Source organism: Centroberyx affinis, unplaced genomic scaffold (assembly GCF_046629955.1).
Source record: "Centroberyx affinis isolate AG114_WGS23_722 - 3 ecotype Tasmania unplaced genomic scaffold, CSIRO-AGI_Caff_v1 ptg001748l_1, whole genome shotgun sequence".
In the NCBI taxonomy this organism is placed as follows: domain Eukaryota; kingdom Metazoa; phylum Chordata; class Actinopteri; order Beryciformes; family Berycidae; genus Centroberyx; species Centroberyx affinis.
The window spans coordinates 86,618-102,589 of record NW_027280150.1 but is presented as its reverse complement, the minus strand read 5'-3'; the positions used below and the strand labels follow the sequence as shown (position 1 = coordinate 102,589).

At 39.8% G+C, this 15,972-nt stretch overlaps 1 protein-coding gene across 3 annotated transcripts; it reads left to right on the top strand.

Moving 5' to 3' along the window:
• The first annotated feature begins 5,267 nt into the window (after positions 1-5,267).
• On the top strand, positions 5,268-14,618 carry LOC139652052 (protein phosphatase 1D-like). 3 transcript variants are annotated; one of them, XM_071528989.1, is made up of 7 exons: positions 5,268-5,869; positions 7,531-7,759; positions 9,140-9,264; positions 9,366-9,547; positions 9,949-10,176; positions 10,544-10,631; positions 12,215-14,618. In XM_071528989.1, the coding sequence occupies exons 1-6, from the start codon at positions 5,356-5,358 to the stop codon at positions 10,625-10,627; spliced, it is 1,362 nt and encodes a 453-aa protein (XP_071385090.1). In that variant the 5' UTR covers positions 5,268-5,355; the 3' UTR covers positions 10,628-10,631; positions 12,215-14,618. The 3 variants fall into 3 exon arrangements, with proteins under 3 accessions (XP_071385090.1, XP_071385091.1, XP_071385089.1); XM_071528990.1 differs by having other exon boundaries at positions 12,212-14,618; XM_071528988.1 differs by lacking the exons at positions 10,544-10,631; positions 12,215-14,618 and having other exon boundaries at positions 9,949-10,393.
• The last annotated feature ends 1,354 nt before the right edge of the window (positions 14,619-15,972 follow it).

Here is a 15,972-nt window from a genome sequence, read left to right as displayed (position 1 = left end):
GAGAAACCTGTTAACCCTTGGCGCTGGCCTCTCTTTTCTCTGTTGCATCCTTGCTCTTGCTCTATTTTTATCTTCATCTTTGTTTCTGTAACTGTATGGTGAACCTGTCACATAGACTAATGGCCAGACCAGAGGTCCACTGAGGTCCAAGTGGGATTTATTTAGCCTGGACACCTCATCCCCCTCACCAATTAATAATTAGTCCTATATCTTGATGAGGAAACAAATTCGATAAGATGGTGTGAATCCTGTTGGAAAAAAAAGTTTTCTTAAAAAGATCTAGAGTAAATCCTGTAAATATAACCCATACTCTTCATCACTGGGCATAGTGCGTATTAGATACAATAGCAATTATGTAGGAAATTAATGAGAAAACAATAGCTGTCCAAAAATGTTGCATCTAAAACTTTTAGCTTTTTTTTTTGCAAAACATCAAACGTAACTGTAATCTCTCTCTGTCTCTCTCTCTCTCTCTCTGTCTCTCTCTCTCTCTCTCTCTCTCTCTCTCTCTCTCCCTCTCTCTCTCTTACACACACACACACACACACACACATTGTACATACACACACACACGATTGAACTGTCATTTGCTTATATTGGACATGACCAATGGTTATATTATATTACCATACATTTATATGGTAATATCTGAGACCATCTCCCTCCCTCTCTTTCTCTGCTTTGGTTAGGTTGACTGACACTTTAGCATCTACATGGGAAGCCAAACAAAGCTATTTTTATGGATGGACCATTATACAAGAGCTGCATGGGGTATCTGTGGGAATGCAATCCAGGTGTCATTGCCCCTTGGTAATCTCTCTCGTCTTCAGGAATTCATTTTCTCAGCGGCTTCACTTGAAAATGACATTCTGACACCATTTACATGGAAATCACTCTCTTTATCTCTGATAGCGGCCTGTGTGCAGGCAGGACCTTTCAGAAGGCTAGACTATTAATGGGCATAAAAAGGAGGGAGAAAGAAAGAAAGAAAGAAAGAAAGAAAGAAAGAAAAAAAGATGAGACAGCATGCATTAGTACACAGGGAGGAGAGGGAAGATGCTGAAACTTGAGCTTTTCAGGGTTAAAGTCAAGGTTAGAGCAGTTGGAGAAGGGAAGGAGGAGGGAATGAGACGTTGAGGGAAAGCATATTGTGGGAAAGTTCTATTCCTGCACTCATACATACTCTCTCTCTTTCACTCACACACACACACACACATGAACACACACACACACACACACACAAGACACAGAGAGAGAGGGAAGTGAAGGGAAGAACACTTAGGGAAAAATATCACACAGCACCACCTATACATATTTAGGATTGACTATAAGTTCATCCAGAAAGTTTAGCTTGGCAGTCACTGCACTGGTAAACCTCTCTAAATTCAATCCCCCATATACATTTTGAAAATACCTGACTGTGTAATCCAGCCAATACTAATTTATGGCAGTGAAGTATGGGGCCCCTTACTGAAGTGTAATTACAAAAGCTGGGATGAAAACCCCAACAGAGCAGCTCCATCTTGAATTCAGCAAGCACACCCTGCAGATCAGCTGAAGCTTGTCGAACCTCGCAGCGAAGGCAGAGCTTGGCAGAGTCCCACTGCTACTCGCTATCAAGAAGACAGCTTGCAAATTCTGGTGTCACCTGGTCAAATCAGATCCAAACACCTTACAACATGCAGCCTTTCAGCGTAATGGCTCCTGCCCAGAGAGTGACCCCTTACATCAACTGGCCTGGAAAAATAATGTGGATACAAACTACTCCCTAAATACAATGTTTAAACCCTACAGAAGGACATAATCTGCTCCCAGTCAGGAAAAATAGAAATCCTTGTAGAAGATACAAAGAGGTCAGAGATATCTACCTACCTGCTATTATACACCAACATTTAATTTACTGAGAAAGAAAAGCTCAAGGTGTTATTGGAAGAAAAGGAAAAAACGATCAATCTTGCTGCAAAGTTTGTGTCTAAATGTCACCAAATATGGGAGAAAATGTAAATATTAAGAATGATTTTCTATACTCCCCCATCCGTTGCAATATCCTGTATACATTGGCTTCAATGATATTGAATGTATAGAATTGCTTTTATATGCTACTATGCTTTTACATGCTATTGTTTATATGTGCAGAATCTGTAGAATTGTTTGTTATCTGTTATATATTTGACTTGATCCTTTGCAAAAGCTTTGGCAACATAAATCCTTTCTCTGTCATGCCAATAAAGCAGAATTAGAGAGAGAGAGAGAGAGAGAGAGATGCACAGCTTTTCCATGAGATGAGATGGGAAATCCACCTGCAAAGCACACGGCTGAGTACATGCTGAATGGAATGAACATGGGCTCCTGGATTCTGCAGGAGTGCAATATAGAATATTGGAATACTGTGTTGCTTTCTCACAGAGATAGGATTGGAAAGTGATAGAATTACATGCATAAAATCCACCATGCATGCACTTTAGCTAGTGGGAAGATTTAATATATCAACTACGTGTTGCAAACATTAATCATTTCTCTGTGGTGCTTATCACAAAGCAAATCAAAAATTTGAAAAGGTCTCTGGACTATTTTCATGGAACAAAGGCAATATTATTATTTCAGTACAATCACAATGGCTGCATCTCAAAAGCAAGGACTAGAAGGGCATGTGAGCATTGCATTTACACACATGCTCTTGTCTCTCCCATTTTAGAAACTGAATAAAAACTTGGTGTCAGAAAATCTATGTTATTTCAGTCGTTTTATTTCAGTCCTTATTTATGTCCAGTATTCCTCTTTACTGGTTAATGTACTCTGGTGCATACTGTTTCAGGGGTTCTTTTTGGGGTTGCATGAAGCAGTTGGGGTATGATCTAAATTTAGGACCACTTGGCCACCAGGGTGATTTCAGCATTACCAAGTTTCTAATGAACAATGGCGGTCTCCCTCTCCTGTGATAATGCAGGTTTCTTCAAAGCTCCTGTGACACAAAATTCACTGGCATGCATAGGCAAAGCACACAGTCAACAACTGTTCGGCTGTCTCACAATGATAAAAGAGTTCTGTGGAATGGTAAATACAAAACAAAACTAAGGGAGGTAAATGCATTAAATCAAATGCATTTATTTTAGAGCTTTAGGAGGACGACAGAGTCGAGGGCATCGGCTATCTGATGACACTGATAATTACATCACCTCCAGTGTCTTCCTGCTCTGCCCTATGTGAGCGGTAAATGTTATGTTAAACTCATTAGGCAGGTGAAGATAGTTTGACCTCTGTTATCTTTTGCAATGGTCAATAAACCCATTACAAACGCTTGTGATTCATGGAAACTACTGATATTAAAAAAAGTCAATTGTATTTACTTTCTTCAGGAATGGCCTTGTGTAAATCAAGATGAAAACGGTCAATAAGTTAAAAAAAAATATGTAATCATCTATCATCAAGTTAATTGAATTGTAAACTGAATTTCTATTCAAATTAGGGGATTAAAAAAATAGTTATATTTATTTTACTGGGTCAACACTGCCGCCATCTGGTATTGCTGTATCACTGCTTGATGAAGAGCTCCTGCAATACAGTCTATGTGGGGAGGGGAGGGGTTTGGATCAATTCACTTTAAATTCTATGGTAACACTTTATAAGAAGGGTACACAAATAAATATTAATGAAATGTGAAATATACATGAATGCATGAATCAACATGAATTAATGCATGAAATAATAAGGAATTCATGAAGCTCAACATCAACAAATGAATGAGTCATACCTCATTCACCATTAGTTAGTGGTGGTGACTTACACCTTTGTACATAATGATCTGGCATTAATTGATGGTGTTAAATAACAGGTTTTTATTAATAAATGAAATAATTGGGGGGACCATATGGGCTATAAACCCAGTTTACAAGGCACAAATGACAGACCAATCAGCTGACAGTGACATATGAATTTAATGACACAGGAATACAGATCCTGATTCCTCTCCTCTATTCTCCTAATACACAATGTCTGTGTGCCTGCACTGATCCACTTTACTGTTGCCGCACAACAGAAACTCTCTGCATATATTTGTGTGCGTGGCTGTAAGTGTGGTATACAGCTTCATTATATCTTACCGTGGGGATACACAACTGCAGAGATCAATGGGCTCATCCACAAACACGTGCCTGATGAACAATAAGTTAACACGTGCACTTCATGGTGAGTTAATTATTTTGTGTCCCCTCAAAAAAGTCATGGAATTATACAAATTACTATATTCCCATAACTACAGTAGAGAATAGCATACATGCAGTACACTGTCCATCCAATAGTGCTATAATAACGACCAAGAATCGCTAGCATGCACATACACACAATGTCCAGAAGATGGTGGTATTTTGCCAGAAGTGGCAAGGTGTACCATGCTGTGTCTTGACCCCGCCTATCAGACATTTGACCCCGCCCCATTCTGTGCGCTGCAGCGAGTGGCGCTTGAATATTTCACAGGTCAAGCAAAGCTTAACGCTGCCTTCAAGTGCAGCTCAAAAGCTTTCCTCACCGTGTTTGGCACTCGCAAATAGCCTACGACTTGCCGCGCATCCATGCGACTTCAGCTAGAAAATAGACTTTGTGATGAAAGCAGTTTTTGGTGGCTGTTGTTTTATTTTAAAAATCAAGTTGTACAGAGCTACTTTGAGCTGCAACGGTTGAATAAATGAATGAATGAATGAATTAATAGGAGAAAATGTATATGAGGAATGGAATTTATGTTTTTTGTTTTTAATTGTCACTCTGTTTTCATGACTTTTCCGAAAAATTAGCTTTTTTTGTATTCAAATTCGAAGTTGTTCTGGCGGTGTTATTTTCTTGCCTTTCTGAATTTATCAGTCTGCATTTTGTCCATAAGGGTCAAAATTTGTGACTCGCTCCCTCTGTCCTCAAAGAGTCAAACTTAGAAACTTCACTTGAGTAATCAGAGTAATAGAATGGCACGTAAGATGGCAGCGGGGATTCTCCTCAGAGGAAGGGCCATGGGGAAGTCGGGGGGCATGCAAAAATCTGAAATTAAACGGTTTTCTATTTACTACTTTGTTGCGTCGTTTATAGCACTCGTAAATTCAGACAGCACTTGAAGTCAGCGTGAGCGTCAAGCGTACCATGCGTAGTTGCTAGGCAGCATTTGCCAAGGTTGATAGGTGGAAAAACATGACGTCATTACGTACAGCGGGACATTTACGACCCGTCGGAGAAGATAAACAAAAAAGGAAGGAAGCCTTCGGCAACACTATCGCGGCAAAATTGGTTCAAATATTTAGCCTGCAAGCTACTGGCTAGCAACTACATGTATCCTATTGTTGTTTAGGCAGCTAACGCTAGGTTTTCACAATCATGGACGACACAGTAACATTTCGTATGAGTGCATTTTCCGAGCAAGGAGGGAGGAAATACATGGAGGATGTTCTCGAGATAAAAATCGAGTACGAGCCGACGCCGTCACCAATGGAAGATTATCTAAATTCGCAGAGACATGGAGGAGGGGAGGCAAAAGCGGAGAGTGAACCCACCAAACAGACTGCAGATGACACACTCGGTCATACTCCCGAACCTGCTCCAGTTTCTGCAATGTGGGTAGAAAGTCTTTCAGAGGAGAACAACGAGACCGACGGCACATCGGTATCAAACGAAAAAGTCGGAGAGCATACAGTCGACACTCGGAAATCTGTGGCGTTTTTCGCTGTATTTGATGGCCACGGGGGTCGAGAAGCAGCACATTTTGCAAGAGATAATCTGTGGGATTTGCTGAAAAGGCAAAGGGGGTTTTGGTCGAAGGATCACAGTGAAGTGTGTGCTGCCCTTCGGAAAGGGTTCATTGCCTGCCACCACGCAATGTGGAAAGAGCTACGTAAGTCAACAAACTTAAGGTTACATGCACTTTTCATGCATACTTGGAAAAATATTAAGTCATATTTGTTGGTCATAATCCTTGCTGCCAAAATGTCTATAGAGGCTGTACTGTGTCACAGCTAGTAATATCCTGCTCAGCCGGTATGACGATGTCCAATCCTCTGCCAGCTGTCCCATCCCATGCATCTGCTGCTTAAAATACTCATTTCTAAACACCCAGCTTTTCACTCTCAAGACAAATCTTCCTCAGACAAATCTTTTCGACATAGCAGTAGAAGGAATGGATACATGAGAGAAAGGTTTTAGGACTTATGGGAATTTCAGAAATAGTTATTAAGGAGTTTTTAGGTCTAAACGCCACTGAACGCTGTAACGTGGTTTATTCAATCGTCCTTCAGTGGAAACCTCTAGCTCAAGGGTAGGCAAACCTGTTTCTGGCATCTGGACTTTCTACTAAATTGAGATAACCTACCAGCACCAGCTAAACAGATTCAGTGGAAAGCATGACTGATCATTACCAGAATTATACAACTTATACAGTAACGTTGTGGTTATTTGGGGAGACAAACATGACATGTGATATCTTTCTATTTAAAAATGATAAAGAATGGAACTTGTGGAACCTCAAACATTTAATACTGTATGCTAAATCCTCCAGATACAACAGCTGAGGATGATCACAGTTTCCCTCACCAAGTTGACTGCACTACTGTACTACATGTGCACATTGTATCTGTGCTGCCTCTATTCAATGCCTGGTTTCTGGCCATTATCTAGGGCAAAGATGTCAGTGGATTGACACCCTCATCCAAAATATAAATGTAGGACATCTTACTGTTGCAGTTTGCAATGAGCATCATACAGCCTTTCGGCAGGTGAGTCACAGATTGCTCTTAAGGCCACAGAATACTTGCTGCAGAAATGAGTTTCAGCAGGTTTGGAAGGACACGTGAAAAAAGTGCCACATTGGTTTCAGACTCCGCAGTGAGTACAGATTGCCAGCTGAACTAGTCGAATTCTTCGCCCCCAGTGCGCGACTGTCTGCAGTTGGTTAAAACATCACATGATTGGTTGTGTTGCCTTGTGGAAAAGCATTTCCTTTTCTGGTCCATTGCTTTTGTTTACATGTGAGCTTGAGCTTGTTAGAGGATATCTGCATTAATGATTGTTCAAATTGCAGTCATATTCCCTCAGCCACCTTTGTCATTGTTTCATCGCACTTGTCGTTGTAATTGTAGTTTTGTAAGCTATTTCCGGTGGAGTGTAAATTAAACATGAGTCCAGCAGGGCATTTCACTGCCCTCTTCACCAAGTGTTGGTCATTTTAAAAAGCAAAAACAATGCTTTTGTTGGGACAGGAACCAGCGTAGTTCAAGGGAAACATTGTCTTAATTCTAAGAAACCTTATCACTTGTCACCAAAATCTAAAAAACTCCACTCTATTGGTGTTGCCTTTAATATATATTGTAGTCTTAGGGTGTTGGATTGATACATTTAGAGTAGTTTGAAAATTGTGCTTTTTTGCTTTAAATTTTGCTTTCCCTATCCCATTATTCTCACCACTGATACTTGCACCACCGTTCCCCTTTCAACTTTTCACAAATTGATAGGCAAGTAATGTCAATCATTTTGAAAGATATCCATCTTTTTCTCTTACAGCTGAGTGGCCAAAGACTCTTACTGGCCTGCCAAGTACGTCAGGCACCACGGCCAGCGTGATTGTGATCCGGGGTATTCACATGTACATTGCACATGTAGGGGATTCAGCAGTGGTGGTTGGGGTGCAAGACAATGACTCTGATATCACCCTCCGGGCACTTGAAGTCACACAAGACCACAAACCTGAACTTCCTAAAGAAAAAGAGCGGATTGAGCGACTGGGTGGCAGGTGAGTTGGGGGGGGGGGAAGAACTTCATGTAAAGTGGACTCTCCATTGCAATACTCATGCATATAACGTAGAATATGTCTTTCACTATTATACTACATTCAAGTCTTTTTCAAATTCACAAGAAAATAAAATACCACTCTTCCAACACTATATGAAAATACAGAGGGTGCAGTATTCAGCAGGCGTGTAGCAGGATCAGTATTGTACAGGCTCTGATGCATGAGCTCGGTGTCAGAGAAGTGCGCCTCTGCTAAGCCCCAATACTCATGTGAGGCTGCCCACCCCTGCATTGGCAGGAGCTTGGAGAGCATACTGTTGAGCTGTTTGAAAATGACAGAAGTGCACTAGTATTTGTTTGTAGTATTTGTTTAGCTTTGTATTCCTTGCTGAGCTGATATAGAGGCACTTTATTTGGTTACTTTGAACTACCAGTTAACAGATTACTGTACAAAAGACATCGCAAACCAAAACGAGGATAAGTTGTCGAGTGATGATGTGGGAGCAATTAAAACAACACAAGTACTCTCCAAATGCATCACTCTGGCTGGCCGACCTTTCTCTCTAGTTAACGTTGTCAATTTCAAGTGTCTGCTGAATGTTGTATTCCATTCCAGTTTCCCACCAGAACACTAAAACACAGATTTGCTGAAGTTTTGTGAAGAAACACATCCACTGCTACAATCGTGATGTCTGTATCTCAGCAGTCAGCTTCACAGTCAATGTTTGAACATCTTCGGCTTCTCTCGTATGTCCCTAATTAGCCAAACTGTTAAGGAGATGCATAAGGATTTAATTCAGCAGCGAGTGGTAGGCTACCTATTACATGGAGAAAAGCCATGAGCAGAATTGGGGTTCTGTGTGAACGGAGCAGCTGACAACCTAATCATGTTTTTTTGTTTTTTTTTCTTTCAAATTTGACTGAAATGTTATTTTAATGTACAATAGTCTAGTAATCTATTTAAAAGAATATTATTATTTACTGAGTATTTTTGGGAGGTTAATTTCTGCATTTTTAACGTTGCAAACCCTTTAGTGTGAAATGGAGTATTCCCTTAAGACATGGATATTCACATCAACAAGGCATAACAATGATTTTTCATGCGCTGTCACTGTTGACAGATCAAATAATGCAATAATGTTTCATCCATGGCAGCTAGACATTCTGCACCTCTGTTACCACATAAAAGATGGGGGGGCGCATATTGTCTTTCCACAGGTTTTAAAAGCTGGTATCTCAATTCACAAATTAAGCATGAACCTCGGAATTCTGTGATGATTCATCACAGCAAATTTGTTGAGATATTTTGCTTTATTTTCAGTCTGACTTAAAAATGTACCTATGCGCTGAAATTTGTTGTGTTATGCTTGTGTAACTGTAGTGTAATGAAGAAGTCTGGGGTGAACCGTGTTGTGTGGAAGAGACCCAGGCTGACCCACAATGGCCCTGTAAGGAGAAGCACTGTCATTGACCAGATCCCCTTCCTGGCCGTGGCCCGAGCATTAGGTAAACAAAGCAGCCCTGTCGCTGTGATCGGTGTGCACAGAATTAGACTGTATAATGTATTATTCATCCAATAGTGATATCTTTTCCTTTTCTCTTGAAAGGTGATCTCTGGAGCTATGATTTCTACAGTGGGGAGTTTGTGGTTTCCCCAGAGCCTGATACCACCGTGGTGACCCTTGACCCAAAGCACCATCGCTACATCATCCTTGGCAGTGACGGGCTATGGAACATGATGCCTCCTAAGGATGCTGTCAATATGTGTCATAGTCATGACAAAATGGTGGTATGTGATCTTGCAATATCTACCTTTTAGAATGCCATCCATTCTTATTTGAGTTTAAGCAATGGTTGCACAATTCATCATGTATTTTTGTATCGCAATTTGAGTTTCTACAATTAAAAACAGAATGGTGGGATACTGGCAATAATGAAAGATTTCATTTCATTTAGAATTACCATTTAGGTCAAAAATAGTTAAGATTTTGATAAAAAAGATTTAAAAAAAAGTCCAAAAAAATAAGTTTGTTTTCCTAGCAAAATAGACAGAAGTATTATTTTTGCCATGGTTTTGCAGCCATTGTTTGAGCCTAGATGGGATGGGTTTTACAGGAATTGCAATTCCAACAAAGTTTTATTAAATGATCATTGTCCTTCAGCTGTTTGATTTCTCTGTTTGCTCCCAAGGGACCAAAGGGAATGTCCTGTGCCACCCGGTTGGGATGCACAGCCCTTTTGTTTTGGAAAGAGCGCATGCTTCGTGCAGACAACACAACAGTTATTGTCCTGGCCCTGCAGGATCGCGAGGGTCCGCCTATTCCTATGCATCGAGATGAGATTGTTGTCGACATGGCTACGGGAATTGATCACGTTCCCTTCCCAGGAACTCCTTACAACACATGTAATGTTGTAAAGGTCAGTGCTACTGCCTTGTTGCATCCTCCTTTTGGAGTGGATCATCAGGATCAACCATATAGCACAATGACAGATGTTTTCCAAAGTCGGTCACTGTTAAATACCTCAAGACCACCCTTGCAATGGAGCAATATACATAACTGATTTGGTTTTATTCAATGTATTTTCATGTGTCTTTTATATTAGTCCAATTTTTATTTGTGGTTATTTTGTTTGATACTTTTCACCAGTTAGAGTATGAAGGCGATGTAGCCCAATTTCAACAGCTCCTTAGACACAAATAGCTGTATGACTGAAGGGCACACCAGTGATTTACATTAGTGGACCATGAGTTTACCAAGTTACTTTTTGTTTTCGGAGCCAACAGGCGGAAGAGGAGGATGGCATGTTTTATGAAGAAGATGAAATATATGGAGAAGAACATGAGGAGTGGACATGCCTGGAGTGGTAGTGAGGTGACTGCTCAGTAAATGAAAATGTATCAAAGTGTCAGTAACACAGCCATCCAATGAACTAACTCAATTTACTGTTTATCTGAAAGGCCAGGCTCCTCTTATTGAACCTGTTGGCCAAAACAATTCTCAGGTATTTGGAGATCAAGTTGGTTAATGTAGAAATAACAAATACCTTTACAGATAATTACAGCTGCTTAGTCTTTTCTATTTAGGAAGGTTAATATTATTAGCTGTAGTAGTAGAAGTAACAGTAGTAGTAGTAATAGTAATTGTAGTAGTGGTATTCTAATCTGATTGAGGAAATTTTGCTAATATAGATTTGAATAATAGTTAATTGAGCAGGAGGAGGCTTCTGTCTTTAAATGTTTACCATTTTGTTCTTGTAATATCCAAATAATTTACGAGAGATGGATAACCTGTTCACAACTCAATAACTGTATTTTATAAGTTAAACTTGGTTATCATCAGTGCCACCTGAAACCTTTATCTCACTTCATAGTTAGAAGTCTGAACGCAAGATGCTGTGTCACAGGCGCCAGTATAGGGAACCACTTGCCCACTGGATAATTTTATTATACATATAAAATTACTCAGTTGAATACTTAATTCTCAGCAATTGGGAGGTGGGTGGAGCAAATGCCTGGCCAAAGTGCCCACAATTGAAGTAGTAGCAACACATTAAAATAACCATTCTGCATTTAAACATTGATCAATATGAGTAGCTAGCTCACAGCTGACATGAGACTAGAAAACTTTTGTTGCAGGGTCTGTACCAAGGTTTGTGCTATTTCCTTGAGTAGAAGTAAAGTCTCCATTGCATAAGAGTCTCATGTCGTTAATGGGATTGGAATAGTTTTGATCCAAGTCTGTCCCATGGGAGTTACCAGAGAAACAGATACTGCAAAGGAAATTTGTTTAATTTAGCTAAGTTAATTAACACTGCCAATGAGAAAACACTAACCAATTCCCTCTACATACCACACCCATGACACAGTGTCTTCCATTCCGTCTTTCAATTTAACTTTAGAGAGAGAGAGTAACTGAAGAGTAGGTGCATTTTTTCCATAATCCTTTTAAGAGGAGAGGGATTTTTCTTTGGGAGGAGAAGATGACTCTTTGATCTTTCTCCTATTGCCTCTGTGATGTAGTGGTACTTTTGATAATGCTGTAGGAAAGAAAAAAGCTTTTAAATAATAAAAAAAACAAAACAATGAATAGATACAGGCCAGCTAGAGAGATAGCTTTAGTCTGTTTCCAGTTTATCAGTTTTATATGACCCAGATTCCTCCTCCTTTGATTTGACAGTCACATCTGTCTTAACTGTCTATTCACTCTACATTGTCACGTGTGCATGCAGCCTGCACAAAACCCACTGTAGATCTATTTAGGTCTTGCTTAATTTGAAATTGCTTTAACCCATTGTTTATTATCATGAGGCTTTGCCTATTTGTGATATATTTATAGCTTTCATCTGTATGTCATATTTCTTTAGACTGTTTCAGTGGCAAGTTGGCAAAATTTATTTCATTTAATTCCAAAAGACAGACCCAACATTTGTTTGATTTGCTGTTTTTTCCCAGCAGAGCCACGCAGTGGATGCTCCCTCCCCATTCAGTGAATGCAACGCAACTCTGGAGCAGAGGAATGGGTTGTGTGGAGCTGCTTCCTGTGCCACCTCACAGCTCTCATCTGACGTTGACGCTCTGAGGGCCACGCCGCCCCCCTCAGAGGGTCCCGTGAACATTTTTGAAAATGAAGACTCAAGGACTCGAACGGACTCCGCCGCACCTACTCCTCTGTTAAAGAGGCCTCGTCGTTCTCCACTCAGTTCCCCCGAGCTCAGAACTCCTCGCCGTCGCCTCGGCCGGTCCCCTAACAAAAGTTTGCGCCGCAGGGCGCCTCACAGCAGAGCACACAGTGAACAAACCCATCGGAGGCGCGCTCAAAAGAGACAGAAAAGCTCCTCCGATGTACGCAATATGCTACCACAGCACCACAAAGCTGCCTTGTGTGCGTGCTGAATCTTGTCTTGCAGAAGAGGTGTAATTGCCATGAGACTAGGACGAGGATCTGCATCCGTTTGCCTAACAATGCATCATGTCGTACCTGGTGTGCAACAGGCCTATTCATAGATTATGTATACTTTTATAGAAGTTTTTTTTTTTTGTAAATATGTGAGAATATAAATGTTTTGTCGTCTGGATTTGTTAATTTTTTTTTTAATTCTTTAACATGAATTCATTATAATGATTGGTATTTTTTTGCCACCCCACCCCCTCTTTAAATGTTAGTTTTTGGGGGAAAAGTATGAAGATTTTAAAAAGTATTGGATCTACGCAATCTATTTTCATACCTATAAGTATGTACAGTATATCCAAAGGACTTATTTTCAAGATCTTTAATCACTACAATCTGAGATCACTTCAGGTCACCCTTTAGTTTAGAATTGTGACGCATGCAATCTTTGAGTTTAGATCTTTATAAAATAAATAATTATTCTGGATTTTTTTTTTTTTTTTTTTTACAAGCGTGGGTCCCATTACATGTCAGTGTTTCCTTGATCGGGGTTAATACCTCAGACCAGTTGTTTGGCATCTTTTTCTTTGGCTGAGACGGTTCTCAGAGAGTGTGTTATGGTATAATGGAAAAAGGGGATGCATTGGTGGTTAGTGTGGTGTTTTCATCTCATGTCATGGATGTTGTTTTTTAAATTCTTAAGCTGCATGCTCAGCTGCAGTAGAAGGCCTTGGCAGTGATTATACAGCCCAAAATGGATAACAAATGCCAAATGAACGTTAAAATATGGCAAGCAATGGTCTGAGGTTAGAATGGCATGTTAAGAATGCTGGTATTGTTTTTAAGTGTATCATATTTGTTTCCTATGTGTCTTTCCTAATGGCCAATTACGTACTGTCATGATCACAGCTATTAGCTTGCCAAGAGGTGTTAATGGTACTTTCATCTCTATTCATCAAGTCACTACCTTTGCAGGCATTACCGTTCATCAACCTTTAGATGTTATTATTTTTAAACCCTTGGCCTTTCGAAAAGTGTATTTGTTTAAATGGTAGAACCAGAGGTACAAGTTTTAGCTGCAAGGGGTGTATATTTTATTTGAGAAATGTCTGAAATGTCCACTGATCATAAAAGCTGAAATCAATACATTTGCCTCAATGGAACGTGGTCTAGAATTGGCTTTTCCCTTGATTTTTTTGTTTGTGTTACTTTCTGTTAATTTTATGCTCATTCACTGGGTGGTAACACAGCAATTTCAATATGTCTTCCTCTTTGTTCTCACAATTGTACACTGTATTGTTTACATCCATAGCTTCACATAAACACTGGACGTACCCATGGCAAATAAGTGCCCGATCTGTCATAGATTATAAATTATAATGAAATTCCCATGTGAGTGAACAAAGTTTTAACTCGTATTGATATGGCAGCCCGGTTATTGTTTCGGCTGATGTTTTTGCCTTGTTTGTACATAAGGCAGACTTGGTTGTCTTAGCATAAATGAGTCTGAGGTGCTGTTCACGTTTTCAGATTGGGAGCCCAAACGGATAATAAACATCGCTAAAATCTGCCACTGTAAGAATAGCTGTGGCCCAACATCAACCATGAATCATGCACCGTCAGTTCTGCTTTACATGCACCAACACCATTGTACCATTGCCACTGCTGAGTATTAACTCTGTTCCATATGGTCAATGTTTTCTAATTATTTTAAAGGGCAGTTTGTTGATTTTGTACAGTACATCATTATGCAATAGTAAGTTTGTGCAGTACATTATTATGCAAAACAGTAATTGGGTTTTTATTGAGTCTGGCATGCTCAGATCTACTCTGTATGTTGTAAAGTGTCCAGAGGTGATAGATGTTAATGGACATATGTGTTGTTTTGAAACTCCCATCACTATTTCTGGCTTTACATCCACTACACCCAGTTTTCAGGACTAATTGTATTAGATACCTGCCTTGAAAGTGACTGGATATCTGTGTGTGTTGTAATAAAGTTTTCATTTTTCAGTTGGTGTTGTTTATGTTGTTGATGTTTATAGAACAAGAGTGGATGACTACTTAAATTGATTTACACAAATTAGTAATTTTAGCTTGTTTCTGTTTATTAAGGTAACTTGCTGATTGACTGTATGGCAAATATACTGTATATTTCCAGTTAAGGCAGTCTTTGATTCATGACTTGATCCAGTAGATGGCAGTAATGTAAAGGGATTAATCATAGCTGTATCTTTGTACTGACTAGACGCTTCATTACCTTGTTACCTGTTTTCTGAATTCATCAGGAAATTTTACATATGTCTAATTTAAATCCATAGAGCTATACCACTTATATAACAAATAGCAATTAACTTGGCTACTGAGAAAATATAGAGTAGGGAAGTATGGCTACAACCATTTTGTCTTATTTATGAAAACAAAACTAGTGGAGTCTTACATTTTACCTCTTAGGGTAACAAGTTGGATGCACAATCAACACAAATTTGTGTTTATTCAAGAATTATTGCATGAAATAAATGTTCCTCATCTTGATTACAATCTAATCTTCGACATTTTTCATGTTACATTTTTGGCAATAGGAGGCTTAACAGGAGGTGCATCAAAGTCCCAGATTAAAACCAGCTATGGCTGCCACTATGTGAATGTCAGATTTAGATTACTGGATCTAGGTTACTTTAGAGTGGCTTCAGCAACGCCTCTGTCCACACCTGGAGGATAAAACTAACCAACAGAGAATTGTTCTCTTTTGCAATAGGACATAACAAAAGCAAGAAGAGCACATTCCTTTATTGTGTAGCGAGTATGTGATCTGTGTCATTATAGGGTCTATGTTCATCCTGACCGTCCAGAAGTACAGTATTGGTCTGATGAACTGAAGGAAATGTTTTTTGTTCTTGACACAGGCTGTAACTGACTAGACACTCCTTTTACAACCCTGTGACATATAGGAACATATTTCTTCTCCGACCCGCAGCCTGTTTCTGAGACATTAGATCCATGATAGCAGTGTCTTGACTTCAATATTTCATTGACTGTCGGCCTAGCATCTGCTGACCTGCCTGACATGCTACGTTCCCCTCTTACTGGAGACAGTCTGTCACTGCACATCAGCCAGTGGAGCATCACAACGTCCAGCCCTTGTCCCTCTCTTCTCCCCCCCCCCACCCCCCTCTTATTTCCTACAAATAAGCATCATCACAGCAGACTAGGAAACTGAACATGACAAATATAGGTACAATTCTCACAGCGTGGACAGCCCACCTTTACATCCCAACAATGCTTAAACTCTCTTCTCCCCTATGTCCCTGACAGTACAATGGAT